At 42.0% G+C, this 26,542-nt stretch overlaps 1 protein-coding gene across 1 annotated transcript; it reads left to right on the forward strand.

Annotated features, from left to right (window-relative positions):
- The first annotated feature begins 10,460 nt into the window (after positions 1–10,460).
- LOC138847773 (vomeronasal type-2 receptor 116-like) lies at positions 10,461–20,806 on the forward strand. The gene is made up of 5 exons (XM_089315513.1): positions 10,461–10,667; positions 12,114–13,109; positions 15,073–15,300; positions 18,255–18,378; positions 19,893–20,806. Exons 1-5 carry the CDS (start codon positions 10,461–10,463, stop codon positions 20,804–20,806), a joined length of 2,469 nt encoding a protein of 822 aa, XP_089171639.1.
- The last annotated feature ends 5,736 nt before the right edge of the window (positions 20,807–26,542 follow it).

Raw genomic sequence — 26,542 nt, forward strand, 5'->3', positions numbered from 1 at the left:
ATGTGGGAAGATGCAGCTGGGTGTTTTTGTCATTCCAACACAAACTTTTTCTAACCCTACCAAATCTATGAAAGCTGTCTCTTCACACAACTCTTGGCCACTGTGCACACTGTTTAACAGGGATGCCGTTCCAGGATGCAATGATTGCCAAAGCCTTGTTGGACTATGATGCAACCCTAGAGGCAAGGAAGGTAGACAAATGCAAAACATGTTTTTCAAAAGGGTTTTCCCCCATAATCGAGGGCAACAGGTGCAGTGCCTCAGGCAGGTGGATCCCCTGAGTTTCTGGATGAGACAAATGGGAAGCATTGAAAATACAGGGAACCCAGAGCAGCTCTGATCACAGGACACTCACAGCCAGGTCTCAGCACTGTGACTTGCTTTGAACTCTGCATTCTGCTTCTAGCTGTGCTCTGGTCTAGCTCACCAGACTGGCACACAGGTTCCTACAGGCAGAGGACACTCGTCAATACCTGGAGTCAGCTGTGCTCTACACAGAGCTCCACTGTTACTGCTGATTGATGAGCCCTCAGACCTGATCCAGCCCTGTGTCTCCTCCTCTCAGCTGAGACTCAGGGCTCTCACTATAGTTTGGGGAGACAGTGACATGTCATTGCCTCTGATTTTTCTCTACCTACTCCTGCAGGCTTTATCTAATTCACAGGTCAAGAATGATGAGAACTGCCTTGATTACCTGAAGCCAAGTGTCTTCAGAGATGGAGACCTAGTGCTGGGAGTGTTTTTTCCCCTGTACTACATGGAACCAGAAAGAGAGATGATCCAATTATCCTTTTTACTCAAGCCTGAGTACAAAGTGGTGGCATCTTGGTAAGTTCAAGGTGTGTGTATCTGTGCTTTTAAAGTTTTATTTAAGGTAGACATATTCATGCATTTCATATATGCAGGATCAGGAATAGTAATCCTTCCCTCCCCGCTGTGCTCTCACTCTTCTTCCTCTTCCCTTTCCCATTCCTACTACTAATTCTACAAACCTATTTTCAATTTTCTTTATACTCATAAGATTAATCCTACAGTACATAAAGAATTCAACGAATAATATGAGGGGAAAAACCCACTGTTCCTCAACAGTAATCCAAGGGCTGTAAATAATCATTGAATCTCAAAATGTCATTTTCAGTCCTATCCATTATATGTTAGATATTCTATATCTGTTAAGCGTTGTTATGCCTGCATTTGAGTACATGCTCATGTCTGTATGTGTTCAGTACCTCTTGAGGCTTCTGACAATTCTGCACAGAATGGCAGAAACACAGTTCCATGAAAGCTAAGGTCCTCTCCTTTCTTTCACGTTTCACTACCTTTCAATTCCATTTGCTTTCTGACTCCTTCAGATACATAGGCAAGGCACTAAGATTTTTGTGCCTATTCCATTGGCCAGCTATCTATGATTAAGCCCTGGGGTTCTTGGAGTCAGATGGTTAGGAGCTCAAGTCCTCTGTTGCTAGCACCTTTGGAGGGAGCACACTGGAGTTCTAAGACCATGTCCTGAGGTCAATGTCGGGAGGGCCTCCGTCTAGGTAGCCACTGATGACAAGGGTGATACTCATTTTGTCTGTGACTTGAAGCCATGAGGCAGACCCTGTGCCCTCACAGATTAATAATTAAATCCTACTACACTAGAGGCATTTGGACCCTCATCCTGAAAATCAGAAGCAAGGGAAATAATCTTCCATATGTGTTTAATGGCTTCTCCTTGGAATCTGACATTTTCTTCTCCAGGAACAATGCAGAAACTGCATGTATTCTGAGCTTTGCATCAGTGGTGTGTCTTTCTGTTAACGGAACACTGTGTTTGTGCCTAAGAAGGGGCTTAGTAGAAGGCCTGTGTCCGCACACTTTGCTGGTGCCAACAGTGGAGTTGGCCTCTCAGTCGACCCTGAGATCCACATGCTTATGTGTTAGGAGAGAGTTTTGCAGTGTGCAGTTTGTTTAAATGATGTGAGTCTGTCCTTGTCAGTTCTTTCTGGTGTGTAACACTTGTTACCTCTGCAGGTTGTGCTGTGCTAGTGAGAAAGAGGGGGTGCTGATCTTTGGGTCAGAATAACACCTTGTATTTTCTCCTAACAGTACCATTACATTCTTGTTCTTTTTCAGTGTTTCTCTTTGAGTTTCCTTACCTCTTTGTATTTTCTTCATTGCTAGTCCCAAAGTGAAATGGCACTTGTGTTGGAAAACGTTTCATGCTTGTGGATTCTCTGCTTAGGTGGCAGCTGATTTCTGTTTGCATTCTGCCAGTGGTGGGGCTCTGTGTAGGGAAAGTGAGGACCTGCCTTGTTCATGAGTCCCAGAGGAGAGTTCTGTTTATGTCACAAGTTTAGAGGCCAAACTCTGCACTCTGCCTTATGTCCTCCAGCCCAAAACATGTCTGGCCACCCTCCCTGTGTGCTGAAGAGTGCCAACCATCATGTGCTTGTTGTGTCCTAGAATGTTCTAAGCCTCAACCAAGGTAAGCCCTGTTACAGGCAGACTCAGTTTCTCCTCTATTATGCTTGCAAACCTAACAATATATCATGAATGTATTTCCCTATAACTGATGGATATTGTTACTGTTTCCATGCCAGCCAAGTTTTATTTTATGTTAATAATGCACACCTGTTTGCTCAGTATTGTATATTTAGGAAATCACTAATTGTGTGTGATTATGAGTAATATATAATGATCATTTTTAGTTAATAAAGCTTGCATTTTTTTCTTACTGAGATAATTAGGCTAATTAATAGGTCATGAGGTATGCTGTTTCATAAATCTTTCAGTGCTTATTGCCAAATACTTGCTGATCAACTGGGAGACTTTCAAATTCTCCATACCTATTTTCAGTGCACCCCCATCCCTCTGACCTTCCCTCCTTCACTGGATAACTCTAATCCATCCTTGGTCTCTGTGGAGCTGCCTATTATGGACATTTTCTGTAAACTGATTCATGTGTTTGTGATCTTTTTGACTGAGCTTTTTGGGTGCACATTATTTTCACACTTTATCCATGGCAGAGCTTATAACAATGCCTAGTATACATTTATCCTAATATCTTAATAACTAAGTCTACTTTTGGCATTAAGATCTTTCTGGTTGCTCGTAGCAGGCAAGGAATATTATTTGTTCCTCAATGTTCTGGGTATTAGTTGTACCACTGGCAATATCTATAATTTAAACAATCAGAAAAAAGTCCTGAGTTTGAGCCATCATATTCTTTTGCCTTTAGAAATTGGATTGTAGATTCAATCTTACTTTATCATTGGTTCCTTAAAGCTGTCCTTTGTTTCTAAAATGTTTGATAGACATGCACTGTTATTCACTTTAGTTGTACCAAATAAATATCTAAAACATGTATATAGCATAAACTGACACTATAATATATTGCATTCACCAATGTATTCTGTGAAATGATTGCATCAAGATTTGTAAGTGGAATCAGAAGAAAATAATTCCTTTAAGAATAGTAATGCCTCTTCCTCTTTCCTCTTCCACTCTTTATTCAGTCACCAGAATTTTATGGGGATTGCAATGAATCTGTAGATAGCATTTTTTTTTACATGCAGAGTGAACATTGAGAGAGAGAGACACAGAGAGAAAGGTCTTCCATTGCCGTTGGTTCACCCTCCAATGGCCGCCACAATCGGCGCGCTGTGGCTGGTGCACCATGCTGATCTGAAGGCAGGAGCCAGGTGCTTCTCCTGGTCTCCCATGGGTTGCAGGGCCCAAGCACTTGGGACATCCTCCACTGCACTCCCGGGCCAAAGCAGAGAGCTGGCCTGGAAGAGTGGCAACCGGGACAGAATCTGTCACCCCGACTGGGACTAGAACCCGGTGTGCCGGTGCTGCAAGGTGGAGGATTAGCTTATTGAGCTACAGCACTGGCAATGTAGATAGCATTTTAACACTATCATTTATTCCAATCCATGAACAAGGGATATCCTTCCATTTTTTGTGTCCTTCATGATGCCTCTCATAAGTGTTTAATAAATTTCACTATTAGTTTCATGCTAGATAAATTTACCTTTTTGGTTTCATTTATTCCTAAATATTCAATTTTTTTGAAGGTAATGTGAATGAGATTTCTTTTTACAAAATTATTATATATTTTTTATTTATTTTCATTTTCTTTGAAATGCAGAGAAACAGAGACAGGAGAGAAGTGATATCTTCCATTTTCTGGTTTACTTCTCAAATGCCAGCAACAGCCAGGGCTAGGCCAGGCCATAGAAGCAGCTCAGAATTCAATCCAGGATGGCAGAGACCCAAGTACTTGAGCTATCACTGCTGCGTCCTAGCGTGTACATTAGCAGGTAGCTGGAATCAGAAGGAGAACCATGGCTCAAACATTGGCACTCTAAAGTGGGTTGTAGGAATCCCAAGCAGTGTCTTTTTTTCCTAAGTGAGAGCCATTATTTTATTTTAACTTCATGTATTTCAAAAGTACATCTTTAGGAATACAGTGATTCTGCCCACCATTGATCATTTTTTCTTTCTATTTGTATCTAATATCTTTTTCAACCCTTTACTCTCAGTGAATGTGTATCTTTACCTGTGAAGTGAGTTTCTTATAGATAATGTAGGGTTGGTTATAGTTTCTTTTTTTAAGATTTTATTTGCTTATTTGAGAGGTAGAGTTACAGACAGTGAGAGGAGGAGACAGAAAGAAAGATCTTCCTTCCTTTGGTTCACTCCTCAAATGGCTGCAATGGCTGGAGCTGTGCTGATCTGAAGCCAGTAGCCAGGAGCTTCTTCCAGGTCTCCCTCATGGGTGCAGGGGCCCAAGAACTTGGGCCATCTTCTATTGCTTTCCCAGGTCAAAGCAGGGAGCTATGTTGTATATGTAAATTCTGAGAACTGATTGTCACCTAATGTATGGTTTATCCTGGACAGTGTTTGATGTTCTAATGAGGAGAATGTATATTCTTGTGGTATTTAATTAAAATGTTCTATCAATGCCTGAGTTATTCATTTGCTCCATGGTTTGGCTCTCTTATATACCTTTGTGGAGTTTCTGGCTAGATGATGTGCCTATTGATGACAGTGAGATATTGAAGTGTATCACTGTTATTGTATTGCAATCTATCTCATTTACTTATAATAATATTTGCCTTATATATTTGTTTTTTATTATATATGCCTATATGTTGTTATTTCTTCTTGCTCCATGAATCCTCTTATTAATATATAATCTTCTTTGTCTCTTTTTTAATTTCTGGATTGAAATCTGTTTTTACTTGATATGAGTACATCTACTCTTGATCATTTTTTCTTTCTATTTGTATCTAATATCTTTTTCAACTTTTTATTCTCCCTCATGGGTGCAGGGGCTCAAGCACTTGGGCCATCTTCTACTGCTTTCCCAGGTCATAGCAGGGAGCTCGATCAGAAAAGGACCAGCCGGGACTAGAACTGGCGCCCGTATGGGATGCCAGTGCTGCAGTGGTGGATTAACTTACTGCACCACAGCACCGGCCCTGGGTATGTTTTCTCTCTTCTCTTCTCTTCTCTTCTCTTCTCTTCTCTTCTCTTCTCTTCTCTTCTCTTCTCTTCTCTTCTCTTCTCCTCTCCTCTCCTCTCCTCTCCTCTCCTCTCCTCTCCTCTCCTCTCCTCTCCTCTCCTCTCCCCTCCCCTTCCCTTCCCTTCTCCTCTCCTCTCCTCTCCTCTCCTCTCCTCTCCTCTCCTCTCCTCTCCCCTTCCCTCCCTTCCCTTCCCTTCCCTTCCCTTCCCTTCCCTTCCCTTCCCTTCCCTTCCCTTCCCTTCTCTTCTTGAAAATTATTTATTTATTTATTTGAGAGGTAGAGTTACAGACAGTGAGAGGAAGAGATAGAGAAAGGTCTTCCATCTATTGGCCCACTCCCTAGATGGCCGCAATGGCCAGAGGTGAGGCCATCTGAAGCCAGGAGCCAGGAGCTTCTTCTGGGTCAACCACATGGGTGCAGGGGCCCAACAACTTGGGCCATCTTCTACTGCTATCCCAGGCCATAGAAGAGAGCTATAACAGAAGAGGAGCAGCTAGGACTAGAACCAGTGCCCATATGAGATTCCAGTGCTTCAGGACAGGTATTTAACCCACTGCAATGTAGTGCTGGCCCCCTATTATTAACTTTTGACAATTTGATTGCAACATTCCTTGTGGAAAGTCTTTATAGTTTGAGTCTGTTCAGGGTTAAACGTCCTTTATCTGGATGTTCATATCTCTTTCAAGACCTAGGAGGCTGGCCGGCGGCGTGGCTCAATAGGCTAATCCTCTGCCTTGTGGTGCCAGCACACTGGGTTCTAGTCCTGGTCAGAGCACCGGATTCTGTCCCAGTTGCCCCTCTTCCAGGCCAGCTCTCTGCTGTGGCCCAGGAGTGCAGTGGAGGATGTCCCAAGTGCTTGGGCCCTGCACCCCATGGGAGACCAGGAGAAGCACTTGGCTCCTGTCTTCGGATCAGCGCAGTGCGCTGGCTGCAGCATGCCAGCCATGGCGCCCATTGGAGGGTGAACCAATGGCAAAAGGAAGACCTTTCTCTCTGTCTCTCTCACTGTCCACTCTGCCTGTCCCCCCAAAAAAGACCTAGGAGGCTTCCAATTATTGCATTCAGGAAGTTCTCCATGGCTTTTTCCTTTAATTATTCCTGTAACAACAAATGTTTGTTACTTATTGATATCCTACATATCACACTGGCCTTTTTATGGTTTTTATGATTGTATTGTTTCAAAAACCTACTCTCAAGATCAGCAGTTTGTTTAGATGGGATGTGGAATGTCAGCTGTGTGGTTGTTACTCTGGCTTTGGTTCTTGGTGAGCCCAGGATTGTAATCTCTAAGTGATCTCTTCAGCTATGACCAATGTCAGCAGTGTCTACAAATCCTACAGTTATCCAGTCTGCAGCAGTTCATGGGGGTAGTGGTAAGATTTTGTAGTGGGTTTGAGCTTCCAAATGTGTCTGTCTTCAGGCCCCAGAGTAAGCTGTGAATTGTAGTAGAGTTTGTGATGTCAGTCCTACCTTTTTAGATTGGGAGGGACACATATGTCTTTCCCTTGTCCCAGACTTGCTGGAACTTGGCACCAGTAGCTTTGTCCCTGTAACTGGGTGATGTGAGTAGACCTTTCCCATGTTTCCTGGCAGTGTGTGGGTAATAGTGGGGCTTATAGCACCAAAAGCTCTACTTCTAGCACTGGGAAATTTGAAAGGGACCATGCAGTTAAATGCAGGCAGGATTTCACATGGTCCTGCAGGCTGTTTACAGGTGATCTAAGAACTATAGTACTAACAATCTCAGTACTGTAGTTTCTGAGCAGGAAGGATATCTTTCATAGGTCCCAGAGTAAAAGTGTAGGTTGTGGTGAGGCTTACACATTGTCAGCCAAGGACTTCCATCAGTGCAATGGAAATAGAGCATTTCCCAGGTCCCACAGGAAAAGCAAGGTACTCCCAGGGCTTATCAATAGTTGCAGTTCTGGTGCTACTGGGTGCAGCTGAGACCTAGAACCTGGGGAACAAAGCACCAAGTGGTAAGAGATGCAGAAGGGGACTTCCTAAGTTTTGGTTTTCTGGGATTGTGTATTGGCTACTTCCAGTTGGCTCCAACACAGAAAAGCTTAAGAGAATTTCCTGAGATTGTGTTGAGGGAGCATAGCTCCAGGCCTGGTGCCCTGGAAATGTGGTCCTTCCTTTGTTCTGTTTTTTTATTTTCTGTCATGGAGCAAATGTTGGCCATCTCTAGCCATCTTGAATATTACTTCTTATATTCTGAATCTCTGCAAGTTTATGGCAGGGTCATTGATTAGAGAAGTATTCACTTTATTATCTGGTACTGGAAAGATTGGCCCTGGTAAAACAACCTTGTTATGGGCTTTGGTGCCATGTGGGGAATAAGGCTGCATATGTCACTTTTTTAAAAAAAGACTTATTCATTTATTTGAAAGTCAGAGTTACACAGAGAGAGGAGAGGCAGAGAGAAAGAAAGAGAGAAAGAGAGAAAGAGAGAGAGAGAGAGAGAGGTCTTCCATCCGATGTTTCACTCCCCAATTGGCTGGAATGGCTGGAGCTGCAGTGATCCAAAGCCAGGAGCCAGGAGCTTCCTCTAGGTCTCCCACATGGGGGCGGGGCCCCAAGGACCTGGGCCATCCTCAACTGCTTTCCCAGGCCATAGCAGAGAGCGGAATTGGAAGTGGAGCAACCGGATCTCAGCATAGGGGATGCCAATGCTTCAGGCCAGGGTGTTAATCCCCTGTGCCACAGTACCAGCCCTGCCACATTTTTTTTTAAAAGAGGACTTTTTTTCTTTGAAGACTTATTTATTTATTTGAAAGGCAGAGTTATAGAGAGGCAGAGGCAGAGGCAGGGAAATAGAGAGCAAACAAGCGAATGAGAGAGGTCTTCCATCTGATGGTTCACTTCCCAGATGACTGCAATGGCCAGAGCTGCACCGATCCAAAGCCAGGAGCCAGGAGCTTCTTCTGGGTCTCCTACATGTGTGCAGGGCCCCAAGACCCTGGGCCATCTTCTACTGCTTTCCCAAGCCATAGCAGAGAGCTGTATCGAAAGTGGAGCAGCTGGGACTCGAACTGGAACTCATATGGGATGCTGGCATTGTAGGTAGTGGCTTTACTTGCTATGTCACAGTGCCAGCCCCAACACATGTCACTTTGATGCTTATGATCTCTGAAGGTTTTCTACCAGCTTATAGCAGTGTTTACAAGTTTACATTAGGAAACAAAGAATTCAGCTGGTCATACTTCACTTGATAGCAGGTACTACAAATAGCTCTAGAGTGAATATAACTTCACTTCAAAAAGGAAAATCATAGCAATAAGGTAAAATGGTGAAAAGTAAAAAAAATCATTAACACTCTTAATTTATCATTTAAAATAATGTAAGCATTGGACAGATCTTCAAAGCCTAATTTTTGTGTTGGATCTACTTTATGTATAACAAATAATCCTGTATATGAGCTCAAATGTTTTTGATTAAATGTTTCCATAAAGGGAACATTTATTTAGGCAATAGAAGAAAAGTTCCAGTTTCATATGTAAGAATAATGCACACAATACTGTGTGACACACATGTAAACTCATTTTTCCTAAATGGAAAACTATGCCTTTTGGGAACTGTATAAAATGCTTTATAAATATTTAAAATAAAGTGACATTATATATTAGTATTAATCCCAACATTGAAACATAAGAATAAATACAAACCTCTAGTCTCATATAACCTATGAAGAAGTGATATTTTTCATAAGATTCAAATTATGGATGAAATGTAGAAATTAGAAAAAAGTTCAGAGCAATTCGCAGGAAGTTATTTTTTTGGCAAAAAATGCATAGAATGTTCAATGTGAAATATTAAGGAAGTTCAATGAAGAGGAAAAAGGACAACAAAATGATATAATTTGGGTTTATGTCACTTAGAAGTCCTAAATCTATTATTTATACTTGTTAAACTGTAGCTATAAATAATCACTATGTTCAGTGATTATAAAGTGAATTGAAACTATGTTATTAAAAATTAAAAGTAAAAAAAGAAAGGAATAAAGGAAGAGGGAAGGAGGGAAGTGCCATGTTCTTAGAATTGTTTCTTTGAAATGCACAATATCAGTCCTCTTTATATTAATAATAAAACAGGAAAAAAGCCCCTAATCAAATGCTTATTTTCAAAGGAAATATAATTTTTAAAGATTTATTTATCTATTTGAAAACCAGAGTTACACAGAGAGAAAAGGAGAGGCAGAGAGACAGAGAGGGAGAGGCAGAGAGAGAGAGAGAGAGAGAGAGAGAGAGAGATAGAGAGATCTTCCATCCGGTGGTTCACTCCTCAGCTGGTCGCAACAGCTGGAGCTGTGCTGATTTGAACTCAGGAGCCAGGAGATTCCTCTGAGTCTCCCACGCAGGTGCTGGGGCCCAAAGACTTGGGCTATCCTCCACGACCTTCCCAAACCATAGCAGAGAGCTGAACTGGAAGAGGAGCTGCCGGGACACAAAATGGACCCATATGAGATGCCAGCACTGTAGGCAGTGGCACCACCCAGTACACAACAGTGCTGGCCCCCAAAGTAAATATAATTTAACAAAGCTTCTTTCACAGGAGCTGATACATCAGAGTAGAAAATTGCAGAAATGGCACATGCAAAATGAATTCAGGTGAATGTGGTTAGAGAGGATAATATTTAAACAACTGGCAAATCAGTTGTCATTTAAACTCTTTCAGAACTAACAGAAAAGAAAAAGTGCATCTTGATTTCTGTCTCTGAGTAAAACTCAGATTCCATATTGGGATACATCCAGGCTTGTCTATAAAGCTCACACAGATGAGTGTGTGCGTAGGCAGTTTGCTTCTTTCTCACATCTGCACTGAAGAACTCACTCCTTTCCCTAAATATGACCTCTTCATAGGTGGTTATGGAAGAACTACCAACATGTCCTGGCTTTTCACTTTGCCATCCAGGAGATCAATAAGAATCCCCACTTACTCCCCAACATGTCCTTGGGTTTCCAACTCTACAATGGTTTTCCCAGTGATCAGTTCAATTTATGGAGCACTCTGCACTGGCTCTCAGGACAGGGTATATTTGTCCCTAACTACAACTGCAAAAAACAAGACAAATCAGTCGCCATCATTGCAGGAACCACAGCAACATTTTCTGCTGAAATTGGAACCCTTTTGGAGCTCTACAAAATCCCACAGGTATGTGTGTTCTGAATTTCAGAGAAGAATGCTTGAATGTCCCCTAACTCCATTCTCACCTGTGTCTAAAATGCAATGTGGAAGCCAAGAATACATATCCCACCGTGATTTAAAGCAGGAAAACCCTGGGTCATGAAATTATTAACAGAGGGAGGGAGAAGGAAGAAAGCGAAGGGGCAGTGAATGCTGAGTCTCCACTCAGATTCCTACCTAGGGCCAATATATCCATCCCCTACTACTGGGCTTATTGACTTCATTGTACTCACAGCTCAGTGCCTCCAAGGAAATATCCACAGCACCAAGCAGTGTCCTGTCCTGGGTAGCATCCGCAGGTGAAAGATACAGATGTGGAGATTTAAAGACCTGGACATTTACTTTTTCTTTGGGACATCACAGAGGGCCATGCCTTCCCTAAGACTGCTGAGTGTTGGAGGCTCAGTTCCAGGGAGATAGGTGTTCCCAGACTCCCTCTTCCAAACCTCTCTCACTCACCTGCACCCAATGATTTCTTCATAGGAATCCCAGTGAGTGTTCAACTATTTACAATTCCTGAAAACACAGATTGTTTTTCATAACTGTTGATTCAAGAGGCAGAAAGAATGATAGCAGAGGTCTTCCTTTCATTGCTTACTCACTGATGTGCTGGGCATCTGGCCATTGCAGGCCCTGGTTCTATAAATTCTGTTCAGGTCTCTCATGAGGGTTAACTATTTCAATTAATCAAAACATCACAGCTGCCTCCCAGGGACTGTATTAGTTTCTCAGAGACTTTTGTGAGATACAGTACACACCATCACCAATATGGGCACATTGCCGCCAGACACATACTAGGATTCTAAGCTGGAAAAATTATTTCATGAAAAATCAGAGTGGGTAATTGTGATTTTCATAACAAGTTTTGCGGTGTTGTGAAAAGAAATGAACTTGTATATCCTAAAAGCCATACAAGTTTTGTCATAGTTTACATGCCACCTTGGTTCTGTCCCACACTGGGTGAGGATGAGGGCAAGGATACTATCAGGGCCGGTGCTGTGGCTCACTTGATTAATCCTCTGCCTGCAGTCATGGCATCCCATCTGGGTGCTGGTTCTAGTCCCGGCTGCTCCTCTTCCAGTCCAGCTTTCTTCTGTGGCTCAGGAAGGCAGTGGACAATGGCCCAAGTGTTTGGGCCCCATACCTGCATGGGAGACCAGGAGGAAGCACCTGGTTCCTGGCTTTGGATTGGCATAGCTCTGGCTGTAGCAGCCATTTGGGGAGTGAACCAATGGAAGGAAGACCTTTCTGTTTCTCTCTCTCACTGTCTAACTCTATCTGTCAAATAAATGAAAAAATAAAAAAGGTTACTATCTTGGTGATATTGCATTCAAAATTCATGCCTTCCCAGTTTGCACTGCAGAATGTGAAGAGCTCACAGGGATATTACACATTTTCATGCTATCATATCAGCTTTCTTCCAAAGGCAAAGGGCATAAGAAGCATGGTGTTCTCTGGGTGCAGAATAACAGAGTTCAGCTATCTCTAGAGCAATTTTTCTTTTTACCCAGTAACATTCTCCTCAAAGGGCTCCCTTGGAGAGAATATCTCAGCCTTACCCCAACAAAGATAATTCACAGTCATGACTACTTTGGCTTTCAGATCACCTATGGCCCTTTTGATCCTCTGCTAAGTGATAAAGACCGGTTTCCCTCACTCTATCAGATGGCCACCAGTGACAGCGCTGTGGTCCATGGAATGATCTCCTTGTTGCTGCATTTTGGCTGGACTTGGGTGGCGCTCTTTGTATCTGATGATATGAAAGGAGAGCAGTTCCTTCGGTACTTCGAGGCAGAGATGGTAAAGAAAGGTCTCTGTGTGGCCTTCACACAAAAGCTCCCTGCTACTAAGAGACTGTATGCCTCCACTGATATCACTTTCATGACTGGGATCAGCCTTTCTTCTGCAAATGTGCACATACTCTATGGTGAAGTAAGGAGCCTCATCAGTGTGGACTTTGCAGGAGAATACTTTTTAACTGTGGGCAAGGTGTGGATCATGGTAGCAAAGTGGGACATCGTTGTGCATGAGACATACCGTGCACTGCACTCTTTCCATGGAGGCTTCTCATTTTCACCACACAAGGGGGAAATCCCAGGCCTCAAACATTTTCTCAAGACAGTGGACCCTTCCCACTACCCAGAAGACTTTTACTTCACTAAACTATGGTTCCACATTTTCACCTGCCTACCTTCTGGGTCGCTATGTGGAGAAATAGGAGACTGCCCACCAAACACATCCTTAGAGTTTTCCCCAGGAGACATCGACATAATGACTCTATCTGACTCTAGCTATTTCATCTACAATGCTGTGTATGCAGTGGCCCACGCCCTCCATAAGATGTTTCTAGAGAAAGTAGAAATGGGATCTCTAGGAGATGCAGCTCAACCTAAGCTTCTTCCCTGGCAGGTAAACCCCCTCCAGAGCAGGATGGGCATGGAGCCACTAATGGCATTTACACATTTTTTTACAGAAGTAGAACTCCATGGTTTTTGTCATATACTTCCAAATAAAATGTAGAAAGTTAATGAGTCCCTCAACTAATAGAGTGAGGAGAAACCCATATGGTATCTATTCTAAACATTATTGAGGTATAAAATTTTATGTATGTAGAATTGAACATATATCACACATATGTTTGTCTTAAGTTGGGTCCTCAGGGACCTCCAGACATCTTTAGTTTTAGAAAAGTGTATATCTTTAACATAAACTAGGCTTATATGTCAAATTTTTGAAACATTAAAAAATAATCTTACTGTTAAGTTTACTTTGTTGAACCCTAGAAAGAACTCAGGTAAGAACACAAATTGTTACGATCAAAAAATCATCCTTCAGCACCACCATCCATGACAAACCCATGTTGAAGTACAAAGCTTAACTTCCATAAAGCCCCAAGTAAACCACCATCCTGGTCAATGACACATCAGAGTTCATACCTAAGTCACTTAATATAATTTACTGATTATATTACATCAGTTCTCATCCTTGTCATCAGGCAATGGTAGAATGGTTCTCTTCACTTGAACCCATGAGATGATGACGACTCAAACCCTGCAAGTCTCTCTGAAGAAGAATTCCTGAGGATAGGGAGCCTGGGAATTGACTTCTTTTTGCACATGCACTGCTACAGCATCTCTGACTGAATTCCATTTCTGGGATTTCTTCAGTCTCATTATCTTCACAATCTAGTATTTACGTGTTGTGTTCTTTCTGGGTGTCATGTTGTCTTCCTTATTCTCTATCTTGAATTTGTTCATATGTTTTTTGGCATTTGTGGAGATAATTGTTCATTTCTTTGTTTTTTTTTTTTTTCACTGTGGTGTCTTTCATCTTTGGACTATGTGTGTATTAGTGGAGTGTCTGCTTTCAGGGGCTACCTAGAGCTATGAAGTAGGTGTGGCCAAGAAGCTCTTTTCAATGCTCCAGTGTGAGAGCTATATCTGCAGTGACACACCCAGGTTTGCATAGTAAATCTCTCTCTCTCTCTCTCTTTTTGATCAGAGGGAAGGTTTGTTCTTGTCTGTTGGTGTAGACTCAGTTGAGTTCCTTTCCTCAAAGGAGACCAGTACCTGGGTGCTAGCCTCAGTGTGTATATTATTTGTCTGCTCTGCCACAAGGATGACACAGAGGATCTGTGCAGCCTCTGTGTGAACTCAGATTGCTGGCAATGTCACTCACCAGGTAACCAGGCAGCCCTGATTGTGCGGAGCCCACTACAGTGACTGTCCAATGTCCCAGCCACACCCTGAGTCCTCCAATGCAGCCTCAGTGTTTGAAAATCCCAGCACACAAGCCTCCCACAGTCATGAGCACTCAGCCCCCTGTCTGTTCTCACCAGGCTCAGGAGTTTCTACATGGCTGTTTTCTGGTACAGCATTTATGTATGTCCAAGAAGATGCCTGCTCTCTATCAGCTTGTTAGAAGGCGCAGTTGCAGGGTGATTGGGGAGAGAGAAAACATGTTCCACCTTTGTTTTTTCTCCTGTAGTTTGGCAGGTACACTATCCCCCATGGGACTCCAAGCTGGATTCCCTCTAAGCTCTTCCTGCAGCTTCTTGCCAGTGGCTTGGACTGCTGCAGTTTGGTCTCACCTCACTCTCCAGTGCTGGTGCAGAGGCTCTCAGCTGCTGGGGTCCTGAGTTGTGCATGTCCTTGCCCTCCACATAGGTCCACCATGTCCCTCCAATTTGTGTAGAGTTTTCTCTGCTATTTTCTCCTTAACTCTTCCCTGAGCCTACAGTCTTTCCACTTTTTCTTAATCTATGTTCTCCTAGACTAGAGCAACAATCACCCTCCCTTGTCCACCATCTTAATCCCATCGCTAGCACCTAAACTTGAATGCTGTCCTTCTTACAATTATGTTTGTCCTCTAGCTTCACCCACTTCTGAAGAAAATCCAATTTAGGAACAGTGCTGGATATGACATATCCTTCCATGAAACAAGGCACGATGTGGTACAATATGATATCCAGAATATTGTGAATTTTCCTGTGGGCCTTGGGTTGATGGTCAACATTGGAAAGTTTTTCTCTAAGAGTTCACATGATCAAGCCTTGGTCATCAATGAAGAGATGATAGAATGGCCTATTGCATTCAAAGAGGTATGGATCCCTTTCAATTTCACAGACCTACATGAAGTAGATTAAATATGAAGCCTTTACGTAAGCATCAGAGTCTCACTTCATATCATGGCTTCCCAATACATAGTAATTCATATATATATATATATATATATGTATGTATGTATATTCTAGGTAATGCATGTTGAAGGAGCAACTTGGAATAATCTGATTTATTTTTAATTTGAGCATATATATTTATGCAGATATTGAGTGAATAGAATAAAGTATAATTAATGAAAGAAATAAAGAGATCAGTGTATAGACACATAAATTCTAAGTATATCTCTCTATGTATTCTGAAGGCCTTAATCACATATGGTGGGGCCTTTATGTTCTGATGCATGATGAACACAGTGGATTATAGGTCGACTTATCATTCACCTCTTTGTAGGTCACATTTCTTTTTTTTGCATTTTGCATGGTACTCAATCTTCCACATTTTATTCTTCATAACATCTTGAGGTATTGACATTAATTTGTGTTGTTTCCAAAATATGATATTTTTTTTGCATGAGCTATTTATAACAACAATGCATTGCACCCAAGTGATGTGTTTATCTCTTGAAATTAATGGCCTGCCTGAATAGAGAATTTCAGAAATGTACTAAACACAATTATTGTTTCATAACACATTCCAACCATTTCTATGTTGACCTGATTTTTTCAGTTACTCTCAGTAGTATGCCTCCGTATCATGTCTTTTGTTTCTTTTATCTGTGATGTAAAATATTCCAATCAACTAAGTATGAGTTCATGGTCAAAGAGTTCTTAGACTTTCTAGTTTCCAGAACCATTGTTATATAGAAACCCACATTAAACATATTTTGGATATAGTGGTTCAATAAGAAGAGATAAATGGCAGAGGATGTTAGCAGGTGATGTGTGAAATAAAAGTGATTAACTGCATTTGTAATATTTGCTACATGTTGATAAAGTACAATGATGACCACAGAAGCTCCAAATTAGCTGCCTAGGTAATGATGACATGGCAGGCATAAGAGGAGACACAGTGATTACCTTCTTTTTTGTTCATGGAAAGAAGGAACTACAATATAAGTTTACTCTTGTACAAAAAATTTGAAATCTATGCGTCCAAGGGATATTCTTTTTTTTAACTTTATTTAATGAATATAAATTTCCAAAGTACAGCTTATGGATTACAATGGCTTCCCCCCCATAACGTCCCTCCCACCGCAACCCTCCCATCTCCCACTCCCTCTCCCCTTCCATTCACATCAAGATTCATTTTCAATTCTCTTTATCTACAGAAGAGCAGTTTAGCATACATTAAGTAAAGATTTCAACAGTTTGCTCCCACACAGAAATATAAAGTGAAAAATAATAGATTATTTTTTAAATGATGATGAAATCAGATCAGACCTATTGTCATGTTTAATCCCAGTGAGAGTCAAGTTGGGAATTGATAATTTCTTCTTCTTCTTCTTTTTTTTTTTTTTTTACAGAAGATCAGTTTAGTATACATTAACTAAAGCTTTCAACAGTTTGCACCCTCATAGAAACACAAAGTGAAATATACTGTTTGAGTACTCGTTATAGCATTAAGTCTCAATGTACAGCATGCTAAGGACAGAGATCCTACATGAGGAGTAAGTGCACAGTGACTCCTGTTGTTGACTTTACCAATTGACACTCTTGTTTATGGCCTCAGTAATCTCCCCATGCTCCAGTCATGAGTTTCCAAGGCTATGGAAGGCTTTTGAGTTCTCCGACTCTTACCTTGTTTAGACAAGGTCATAGTCAAAGTGGAGGTTCTCTCCTCCCTTCAGAGAAAGGTACCTCCTTCTTTGAAGACCTGTTCTTTCCACTGGGATCTCACTCACAGAGATCTTTCATTTAGGTTTTTTTTTTTTTTTGCCAGAGTGTCTTGGCTTTCCATGCCTGAAATACTCTCATGGGCTTTTCAGCCAGATCGGAATGCCTTTAGGGTTGATTCTGAGGCCAGAGTGCTGTTTAGGACATCTGCTATTCTATGAGTCTGCTGAGTATCTCGCTTCCCATGTTGGATCACTCTCCCCTTTATTTTTATTTATTTATTTATTTTTTTTGACAGGCAGAGTGGATAGTGAGAGAGAGATAGAGAGAAAGGTCTTCCTTTTGCCGTTGGTTCACCCTCCAATGGCCGCCGTGGCCGGCGCGCTGTGGCCGGCGCACCGCGCTGATCCAATGGCAGGAGCCAGGAGCCAGGTGCTTTTCCTGGTCTCCCATGGGGTGCAGGGCCCAAGCACCTGGGCCATCCTCCACTGCACTCCCCGGCCACAGCAGAGAGCTGGCCTGGAAGAGGGGCAACCGGGACAGAATCCGGCGCCCCGACCGGGACTAGAACCCCGTGTGCCGGTGCCGCTAGGCGGAGGATTAGCCTAGTGAGCCGCGGCGCCGGCCACTCTCCCCTTTATTTATTCTATCAGTTAGTATTAGGAGGTACTAGACTTGTTTAACACAGTGATGACCTTCAAGTGAAGGTCACATTTTCTTTTTCTTTTTTTTCCTTTTTTTTTTACAGGCAGAGTTAGAGAGAGAGAGAGAGAGAAAGAGAGAACGGTCTTACTTCCGTTGGTTCACTCCCCAAATGGCCACTACAGCTGGTGCACCATGTTGCACCGGATCCGAAGTCAGGAGCCAGGTGCTTCTTCCTGGTCTCCCATGCGGGTGCAGGGCCTAAGCACTTGGGCCATCTTCCAATGCCTTCCTGGGCCACAGCAGAGAGCTGTACTGGAATAGGAGCAACCCGGACAGAACGGGCACCCCAACTGGGACTAGAACCCAGGGAAGCAGCACCACAGGCAGAGGATTAGCCTAGTGAGCTGTGGCACCAGCCAGGTCATATTTTCTGTTGTGTGTGTGGGGGAAGTATTGAAATTCCATTAAAGTGATAATATGCAAAATCAAGATGAATGTTTCTCTTTTCATTTCAGACTCCTCAATCTGTGTGTAGCCAGAGCTGTGGCCCAGGATTCAGGAAAGTGCCACAGGAAGGAAGACCTGTCTGCTGCTATACTTGCACTTTTTGCACAGACAGAGACATTTCCAATCAGACAGGTAGAAACCGTATCCATTCCTACTGATAACTCCACTGTCATAATTATACTACTCAGCCAAAAGAAAGACTAAAATCCAGTCTTTTGCAACAACATTGATGCCACTGGAAGACATTATGCTTGGTGAAATAATTCAGCCCCCAAATGACAACTATCATCATATGTTTTCTCTGATATATAGTAGTTAATATAGAATACAAAAAAGCATTGTATAAGAATGAAATTGACTTCTTAGGGTTTCATTATGTTTTTAGCTCTTTTGTATACCCCTGTGGAACAGTGTACTATTTCTACATTTTACTTCTGGAATATTATGGCTAATGGTGCATTAAGCCTGTGGTTCTAAAGTAATTGAATTTATATTATTGCAACAGTTAAATGAAAAGTAGGAAGGAGGAGTATTCTGGGAGGGAAGGGAGGAGGGAAGTATGGTTACCACCTTAGAGTTGTTTCTATGAAATATATGAAATATGTTCTCTTTACATTGATAACAATGTAAAAAAAGGAAAAGCAACCCAAGAATATTTGTAATGGGATTGCAGTGAACCATTGCTATGAATACATATAATCACTCGCTATCTCCACACATCTATTTTATGATTGCTATGTTTACCACATTATGTGTAGACTGGTATATGGTGGCACTCATCTTATTGGGCTCAAAAGTGCTATTGATTTGACAAGACATCTTATTTTACCCTCCAGTTCTGGGAGAGGCAGCCCTAATCTGAGCTCTTCTAGTGGACCATGCTTAGATCCAAGCAAGACATGTAAAAAGCATCACCACCAAGTTTTGTTATGCTTGCTTAGATGAGCAAATCCATGTATTTTCATGCACAAATACAATGTACAAGGCTGGTGCAAGTTGAAAGAGAAGTATTTTATTATTTTTGTGCCATATCCTTAATATTGTGCAGTGTGAAATATGAAGACAGAATATCATAATACAGGATGCAGTTTGTCATCATTAAACAATTAACATTTAAGGAATTATCTATCAAAGACAAATATATATAATTATGTGAACTGGATAAACACTACTTAGAAAATGCTTCCATTATTCAAAGTACAGAGTAGATAATAGTTTCTATTACTCCAAAAATAATCCTTCAATGACCAATAATGCAGCAGTAGAAATCATTTAATTTTTCACACTTTAGAGAGGGAGCAGATTTTTCAGGTGTAAAGATTATAACAAAACTTATCAGAGTGATGTGCTATACCCATTAAGTATATGAAACAAGAAAGAAAAATAAATTATCATCATATGGGAATTCATAGTTCATCGTATGGGTGCTTATTTGTGTCCAGAATGTCTAAGACAAAAGCCTGGAGCACCTGCTGATTCTAGGAAGAAAGCATTCTCCCTGGATTTGGAATACAGACTTACCCTAGTGCCTGTTGGTATATGATAGAGGCAGTCTGTTCTCAAAGTGGCAGTGCAAAGGTGACCACTTTCCTAAACAGAACAAGTCAGCAATTCAGTGTCAGTGTTGAGTCTCTCTTTTTCCTCAGATGCAGAGCAGTGCATCCCGTGTGCAGATCACGAGTACCCAAACATGGAGAGAAACCGCTGCCTCCCCAAGCTGGTGACCTTCTTAGCGTTTGAGGAATCCCTGGGGATGGCTCTGGCCTGCATGGCTCTGTGCTTCTCTGTCCTCACAGCTGCCATCCTCTGGGTCTTTGTGAAGCACCGAGACACTCCCATCATCAAGGCCAATAACAGGACCCTCAGCTACATCCTGCTCATCACCCTCCTCCTGTGCTTCCTCTGCTCCTTACTCTTCCTTGGCCGTCCTAACACAGCCACCTGCCTTCTCCAGCAAATAACATTTGGCCTTGTGTTCACAGTGGCTGTTTCCACCATGCTGGCCAAGACCATCACTGTGATTCTGGCCTTCAAAGTTACAAAACCTGGAAGAACTATCAGGCGATTTCTGGTATCAGGAGCTTCTAACTCTGTCATTCCTATCTGTTTCCTGATCCAACTGGCTCTTTGTGGCATCTGGCTTGGGACTTCTCCTCCCTTTATTGACACAGATGCACACTCTGAGCATGGCCACATCATCCTGGTGTGCAACAAGGGTTCAGCCACTGCCTTCTACTGTGTCCTGGGCTACCTGGGCTCCTTGGCCGTGGCCAGCTTCACTGTGGCTTTCCTAGCCAGGAACCTGCCTGACACGTTCAATGAATCCAAGTTCCTGACGTTCAGCATGCTGGTGTTCTGCAGTGTCTGGGTGACCTTCCTGCCTGTCTACCACAGTACCAAGGGGAAGGTCATGGTGGCTGTGGAGGTCTTCTCCATCTTGGCCTCCAGTGTGGGGCTCCTGGGCTGCATCTTCCTCCCCAAGTGCTACATTATTCTCTTAAGACCAGAAAGGAATTCTTTGAAAGGCTTAAAGAAAAGAGCAAGTTCTAAGGGATTCTAAAAATTTCCACTTGTTTTCCTGTCTCATTTTCAGGGTTTAGGACCAAGAATGCAGGCTGAGTAGCAATCCAGATATATGAAGGAGCTAAAATGGATTTTTCCTTTATAAATGACTTGTTAGTTGGATGTTTAGCCTAGCAATCTGAGCTCATGGCATCTATTTCTGGCTCTGGTTTTGGCCCCTGACCTGGACTTTTGAGTCCTGGGGGCCCTCAGAAGGAAGTGGTGAATCTTCATGTAACTTGGTCCTGGCACCCATGTGAAAATCCAGGGTCTGAATCCCTGTTGTTGGTTGTAACCTCAGCCCAGGTACAAGCATTGGGGGTGTAGATGTGTGAAGCATAGGATAGGAGGTCTCTTGGTCTCTATCACAAACCTTCTGTTTCTCTCCATCTCAGAGTTAGTAATGGAATTTAGTGAAAATTTTAAATTGAGTAAAAATGAATCATGCTTTAAATGAAACCTCTGATGGCCATCAAGGCTACAACAGCAAGGTTATTTTTTAAAAAGATTATTTATTTATTAATTTGACATGCAGAATTACAGACAGTGAGAGGGAGAGACAGAGTGAAAGTTCATCCTTCCATTGATTCGCCCCCCAAATGGCCGCTACCGGCAGAGCTAGCCTGATCCAAAGCCAGGAGCCAGGTGCTTCTTCCTTGTCTCCTATGTGGGTGCAGGGCTGAAGCACTTGGGCCATCCTCCACTGCCCTCCTGGGCCACAGAAGAGAGCTGGACTGGAAGAGGAGCAACTGGGACTAGAACCCGATGCCCATATGGGATTCTGGTGCCGCAGGTGGAGGATTAACCAAGCAAGCCACTGCGCCTGTCCCCAGCAATGTTATTTTATATTTAATAGCTATCCCTGAAATGGTGGAGACTGAATTAATTTCTATTTATTTATTAATATGCAGACAATGTAAGTGTTCTTATTTGCTAAGACATCTAATTAACATGCTTCACATCCTGTTTCCCCTGGCTGTTGAATGTTTGTCATTTATTTGTTGGCATTGTGATTTAAGTGAGATTTCTTTCCTAGATACAGGAGGTGGTAGGTCATGCAGTATTCCACTGTGGGTATACCCTGTTTTCCAAAATCTTAATAAATACTCATTGTTGAGCTATTTTGAAATGGTATCTTTATCACACATACATGGGATATTGATTTGCACATGTGAATGACTCAGTAACTATATGTTCTTCAGTCAAAATACTGGTTATGTTATTCCCTTGTTTTAATTTTTCTTTTTCCAATAGCATATGGGGGCAGAATGCTGTTTGATTGATGTGAAATTCTTACAAATTGAAACATTTTTAAATTGTTCATGCAACCAACCATCTCCTTCAGTTCCCTCCTTCCCTCCTTCCCTCCTTCTCTCCTTCCTTCCTCCCTCCCTCCCTTCCTTCCTTCCTTCCTTCCTTCCTTCCTTCCTTCCTTCCTTCCTTCCTTCCTTCCTTTCAAGGGAGTAGTGCACTTCCATTTTGATTATGGCCTTGTTTAAATAAGGTCAGAGTTTGTGAACTCTAGAGGCTTCCATAGCCTTGGCAGCTCATGGCAAATGTTTTGGGTGATCACCAATGTCATAAATAAGAATATTAATTGTTAAATCAACAGGAGTCACTGTGCACTTGCTCCCCATGTAGGACCTCCATCCTTAATGTATTTTACTATGAGAATTAACAGTAAAATTAGTCTTTAAAGAGTACTTTATACTTTGTGTGTGTGCATGTGTGTGTTTGCAAACTGCTGAACTCTTTCCTTAGTATAGAGTTGATCTTCTGTATATAAAGATAATTGAAAATGAATCTTGATGAAGAATGGGGTGGTAGAGGGATAGGAGCAGGGATGGTTTGGGGATGGGAGGTCGGGTATGGGTGGAAGAACCGCTATAATCCAAAAGTTGTACTTTGGAAATTTATATTTATTAAATAAAAAGCTTTCTAGTCAGTATGTGGCATAGGAGTGTGGCTTCATTCAATTGGATCCAGATTCCAAACACATCCACATTGCAGTATGCGTCTTTCATTCCTTTTTTAAAAGTGTAGTTTTCCATTTTACTGATTTTCATCATTCTTTTTTTTAGACAGGCAGAGTTAGAGAGAAAGAGAGAGAGAGAGAGAGAGAAAGGTCTTCCTTCCATTGGTTCACTTCCCAAATGGCTCTTACAGCTGGCATGCCATGCTGATCCGAAGCCAGGAACCTGGTGCTTCCTCCTGGTCTCCCATGTGGGTACAGGCGCCAAGCACTTGGGCCATTCTCCACTGCCTTGCCGGGCCACAGCAGAGAGCTGGACTGGAAGAGGAGCAACCAAGACTAGAACCTGGCACCCATATGGGATGCCAGTGCTGCTGGCAGAGGATTATCCAAGTAAGCCATGGAGCTGCCCTGATTTTCATCATTCTGTTTTGCAGTTTTCTTTTCTTTTTTTTTCTTTTGCTGAACCTAATATTTGTTTTGTTATTTTTGTGATAACATAGTTTTAGTTTGCATTATATTCAAAGATTTAATGCTCCAACAAAGAAAATGTTCAACAAATAAGCAAGAAGACCATAGTTCTGCAAGAATATAGGCCAGGGCTATAAACACATGTTTTGGTCCAGGCATTCTGAACCATCTTCATTCTAGAATGCTTCCTGGTCCTCCAAAATTTTCTTGCTTTGGTAACCTTTTAAAAATATGTGTTAGTGGCTGGCGCCATGGCTCAATAGGCTAATCCTCTGCCTGCAGTGCCGAACATGAGTTTCTCTCTCTCCGCTCACCTCTCAAAGGTGAGCAAAACAAAGAGCAGGTGCCATTTTGGTCATTCATAAAAGCTGCGTGACCTTTCGGCTGTGCCCGCCCACAGCAAAGCTGACTCTGGGAGTGTGTGTGTGAAATAATAGGAGATTAGGACCTAATCAATGTGTAATGTGTGGAGCTAATGAACTGAGACTGTGCAAAAGAGACGGTGGGTGAGAGAACTCACAGAGTTCACGTGAGTACTCTCCAGAGACGCTACAAGTCGGTAACCTTGGCAACCCAGTGAGAGACTGCAGGACAATTTGAGCTCACACTGAGAGCAGCACAGATTCCCTCTGTGGTCCTTGGAAAAGAGCAGGCAAATGTTATACCCACAGGAGCCAGAGATCAGAAGCTGAGTACCTTTAATTCTGCTCAGCTGTGTGGAATTACTTCCCTTCTAAATAATAAAAAAAAAGATTTACCATGCCTAACCTGGGAGTGTCACCTTTGGCACACCCATAATCCTCAGGAACCAAACAGAGCTCTCTGGCCACACCCATCTCAAGCCTCTAAGGCTGCATCAAAGCAGACAGTCCACTTAAAACAGGCATAGTATAACAAGAAAAAAAATACCACAGTGAGGGAAGAAGAATCCAAAGAATAACTCTACAATGCCAAGCAACAAATGCAGAATCTGAGGAAACCAGAACAAGGAAGACATTATGATGCCCCCGAAAGAACAAGACACCTGAAGCCAAGATTATGAAGATGATGAGATGGAAGAAATGCAAGATACAGATTTCAAAAAATTTATAAGAACATTTAGAAGTTTCCAAAAACAAATGCTTGAGCTACATAAATCCTTACTGGACAGGATAGAAAATCTCTCTTGTGAAAATGAAATCTCAAGGAGGAGTCAAAATGAAAGGAAGAATCTAGTGGAACAGGAAAGTGTGATAGTGAGGAGAAATCAAAATGAAATGAAAAATTCAATAGATCAAATGACAAACACATTAGAGAGCCTTAAAAATAGAATGGGTGAAGCAGAAGAGAAGATCGGACATAGAAGGCAGAGCACAGGAAATTATACAGTCAAACCAAAGAAAAGAAGAGGAAATTAGAAATCTAAAAAATATTGTTGGGAATCTACAGGTTAGAATTAAAAAACCCAACATTCAGGTTCTAGGAGTTCCTGAAGGCATGGAGAGGAAGAAAGGATTAGAAGGCCTTTTTAGTGAGATATTAGCAAAGAACTTCCAGGGTTTGGTGAAGGACAGAGACATCCAAGTACAGGAAGCTCATAAAAGCCCAAATAAACATGACCAAAAAGATCCTCACCACGACACGTGGGAATCAAACTCACCACAGTGAAACAGAAAGAAAAGATCCTAAAATGTGCAAGAGAGAAACGTCAGATTACTCTCAGAGGATCTCCAATTAGACTCACAGCTGACTTCTCATCAGAAACCCTACAGGCTAGAAGGTAATGGTGAGGCATAGCCCAGGTACTAAGAGAGAAAAACTGCCAGCCCGGAACATTATATCCTGCAAAGCTCTCATTTGTGAATGAAGGTGAAATCAAGACCTTTTATAGCAAACAGAAATTGAAAGCATTTGTTGCTACTCTTCCAGCCGTGCAAAAGATGCTGAAAGATGCGTTACACACAGAAACACAGAAACACGGTCATCAATATGAAACCTTACAGCAAAATATCACAGGAAGTTCAAAGCATATATTAGAAAATATCTTTGGCAAATGCAGGGCAAAGTTACTGCTTATCAATAGTCACATTGAATGTTAACAGCTTCAACTGTCCAGTGAAAAGACACAGATTGACCGATTGGGTTAAGGAACAAAACCCATGTATTTGCGGGTTCAAGTCCTGGCTGCTCCACTTCCTGTTCAGCTCTCTGCTGTGGCTTGGGAAAGCAATAAAGGATGGCCCAAGTCCTTGGGCCCCTGAACCCACGTGGGAGACCTGGAGGGGGCTCCTGGCTCCTGGCTTTGGATCAGCGCAGCTCTGGCCATTGCAGTCATCTGGGAGGTGAACCAGCGGAGGAAGACCTCTCTGTCTCTCTCTGTCTCTCCCTCTCTCTGTAACTCTTTCAAATAAAATAATCTTTAAAAAAAAGGACTGGATCTTATAAAAAAAAAGTCACATTGAATATTAACAGCTTTAACTGTCCAGTTAAAAGACACGGATTGACTGATTGGGTTAAGGAACAAAACCCATGTATTTGTTACTTACAAGAAACACATATTTCCAATAAAGATGCATATAGACTGAAAATGAAAGGCTGGAAAAAGATACAGCATGCAAATAGAAATGAAAAAAGTCATCATAGCCATCTTAATATCAGACAAAATAAACTTTACCACAAAAACTGTTAAGAGAGACAAAGAGGGGCACTATATGATGATTAAGGGATCAATTCAACAGGAAGATATAATGATTATCAATGTATATGCACCTAATTACAGGGCACCATTGTATTTAAAAGATTTGTTAAGGGACTTAAAGGGAGACTTAGACTCCAATACAATAGTACTGGGGGACTTCAATACTCCACTCTCAGAAATAGACAGATCAACCAGACAGAAGATCAACAAGTATACAGTAGATTTAAACGACACTATAGCCCAAATGGATCTAACAGAAATATAGAACTTTTCATCCTACTCTTGAAGAATTTACATTCTTCTCAGTAGTACATGGAACCTACTCTTGGATTGACCACATACTAGGCCATAAAGCAAGTCTCAGCAAATTCAAAAGAATTAGAATCATACGATGCACATTCTCAGACCATAGGGGAATGAAGTTGGAAATTAGAAACTGAGGAATCCCTAGAGCATATGCGTTCACACCCAGGCTGAACAACATGCTCCTGAATGAACAATGGGTCATAGAAGAAATCAAAAGAGAAATCAAAAACTTTCTGGAAGTACATGAGGATAAAAACACAACATACCAAAACTTATGGGATACAGCAAAAGCAGTGTTAAGAGGAAAG

This window comes from Oryctolagus cuniculus, chromosome 16, assembly GCF_051225735.1.
Source record: "Oryctolagus cuniculus isolate XC-2025 breed Fujian yellow rabbit chromosome 16, ASM5122573v1, whole genome shotgun sequence".
NCBI classification, from domain to species: domain Eukaryota; kingdom Metazoa; phylum Chordata; class Mammalia; order Lagomorpha; family Leporidae; genus Oryctolagus; species Oryctolagus cuniculus.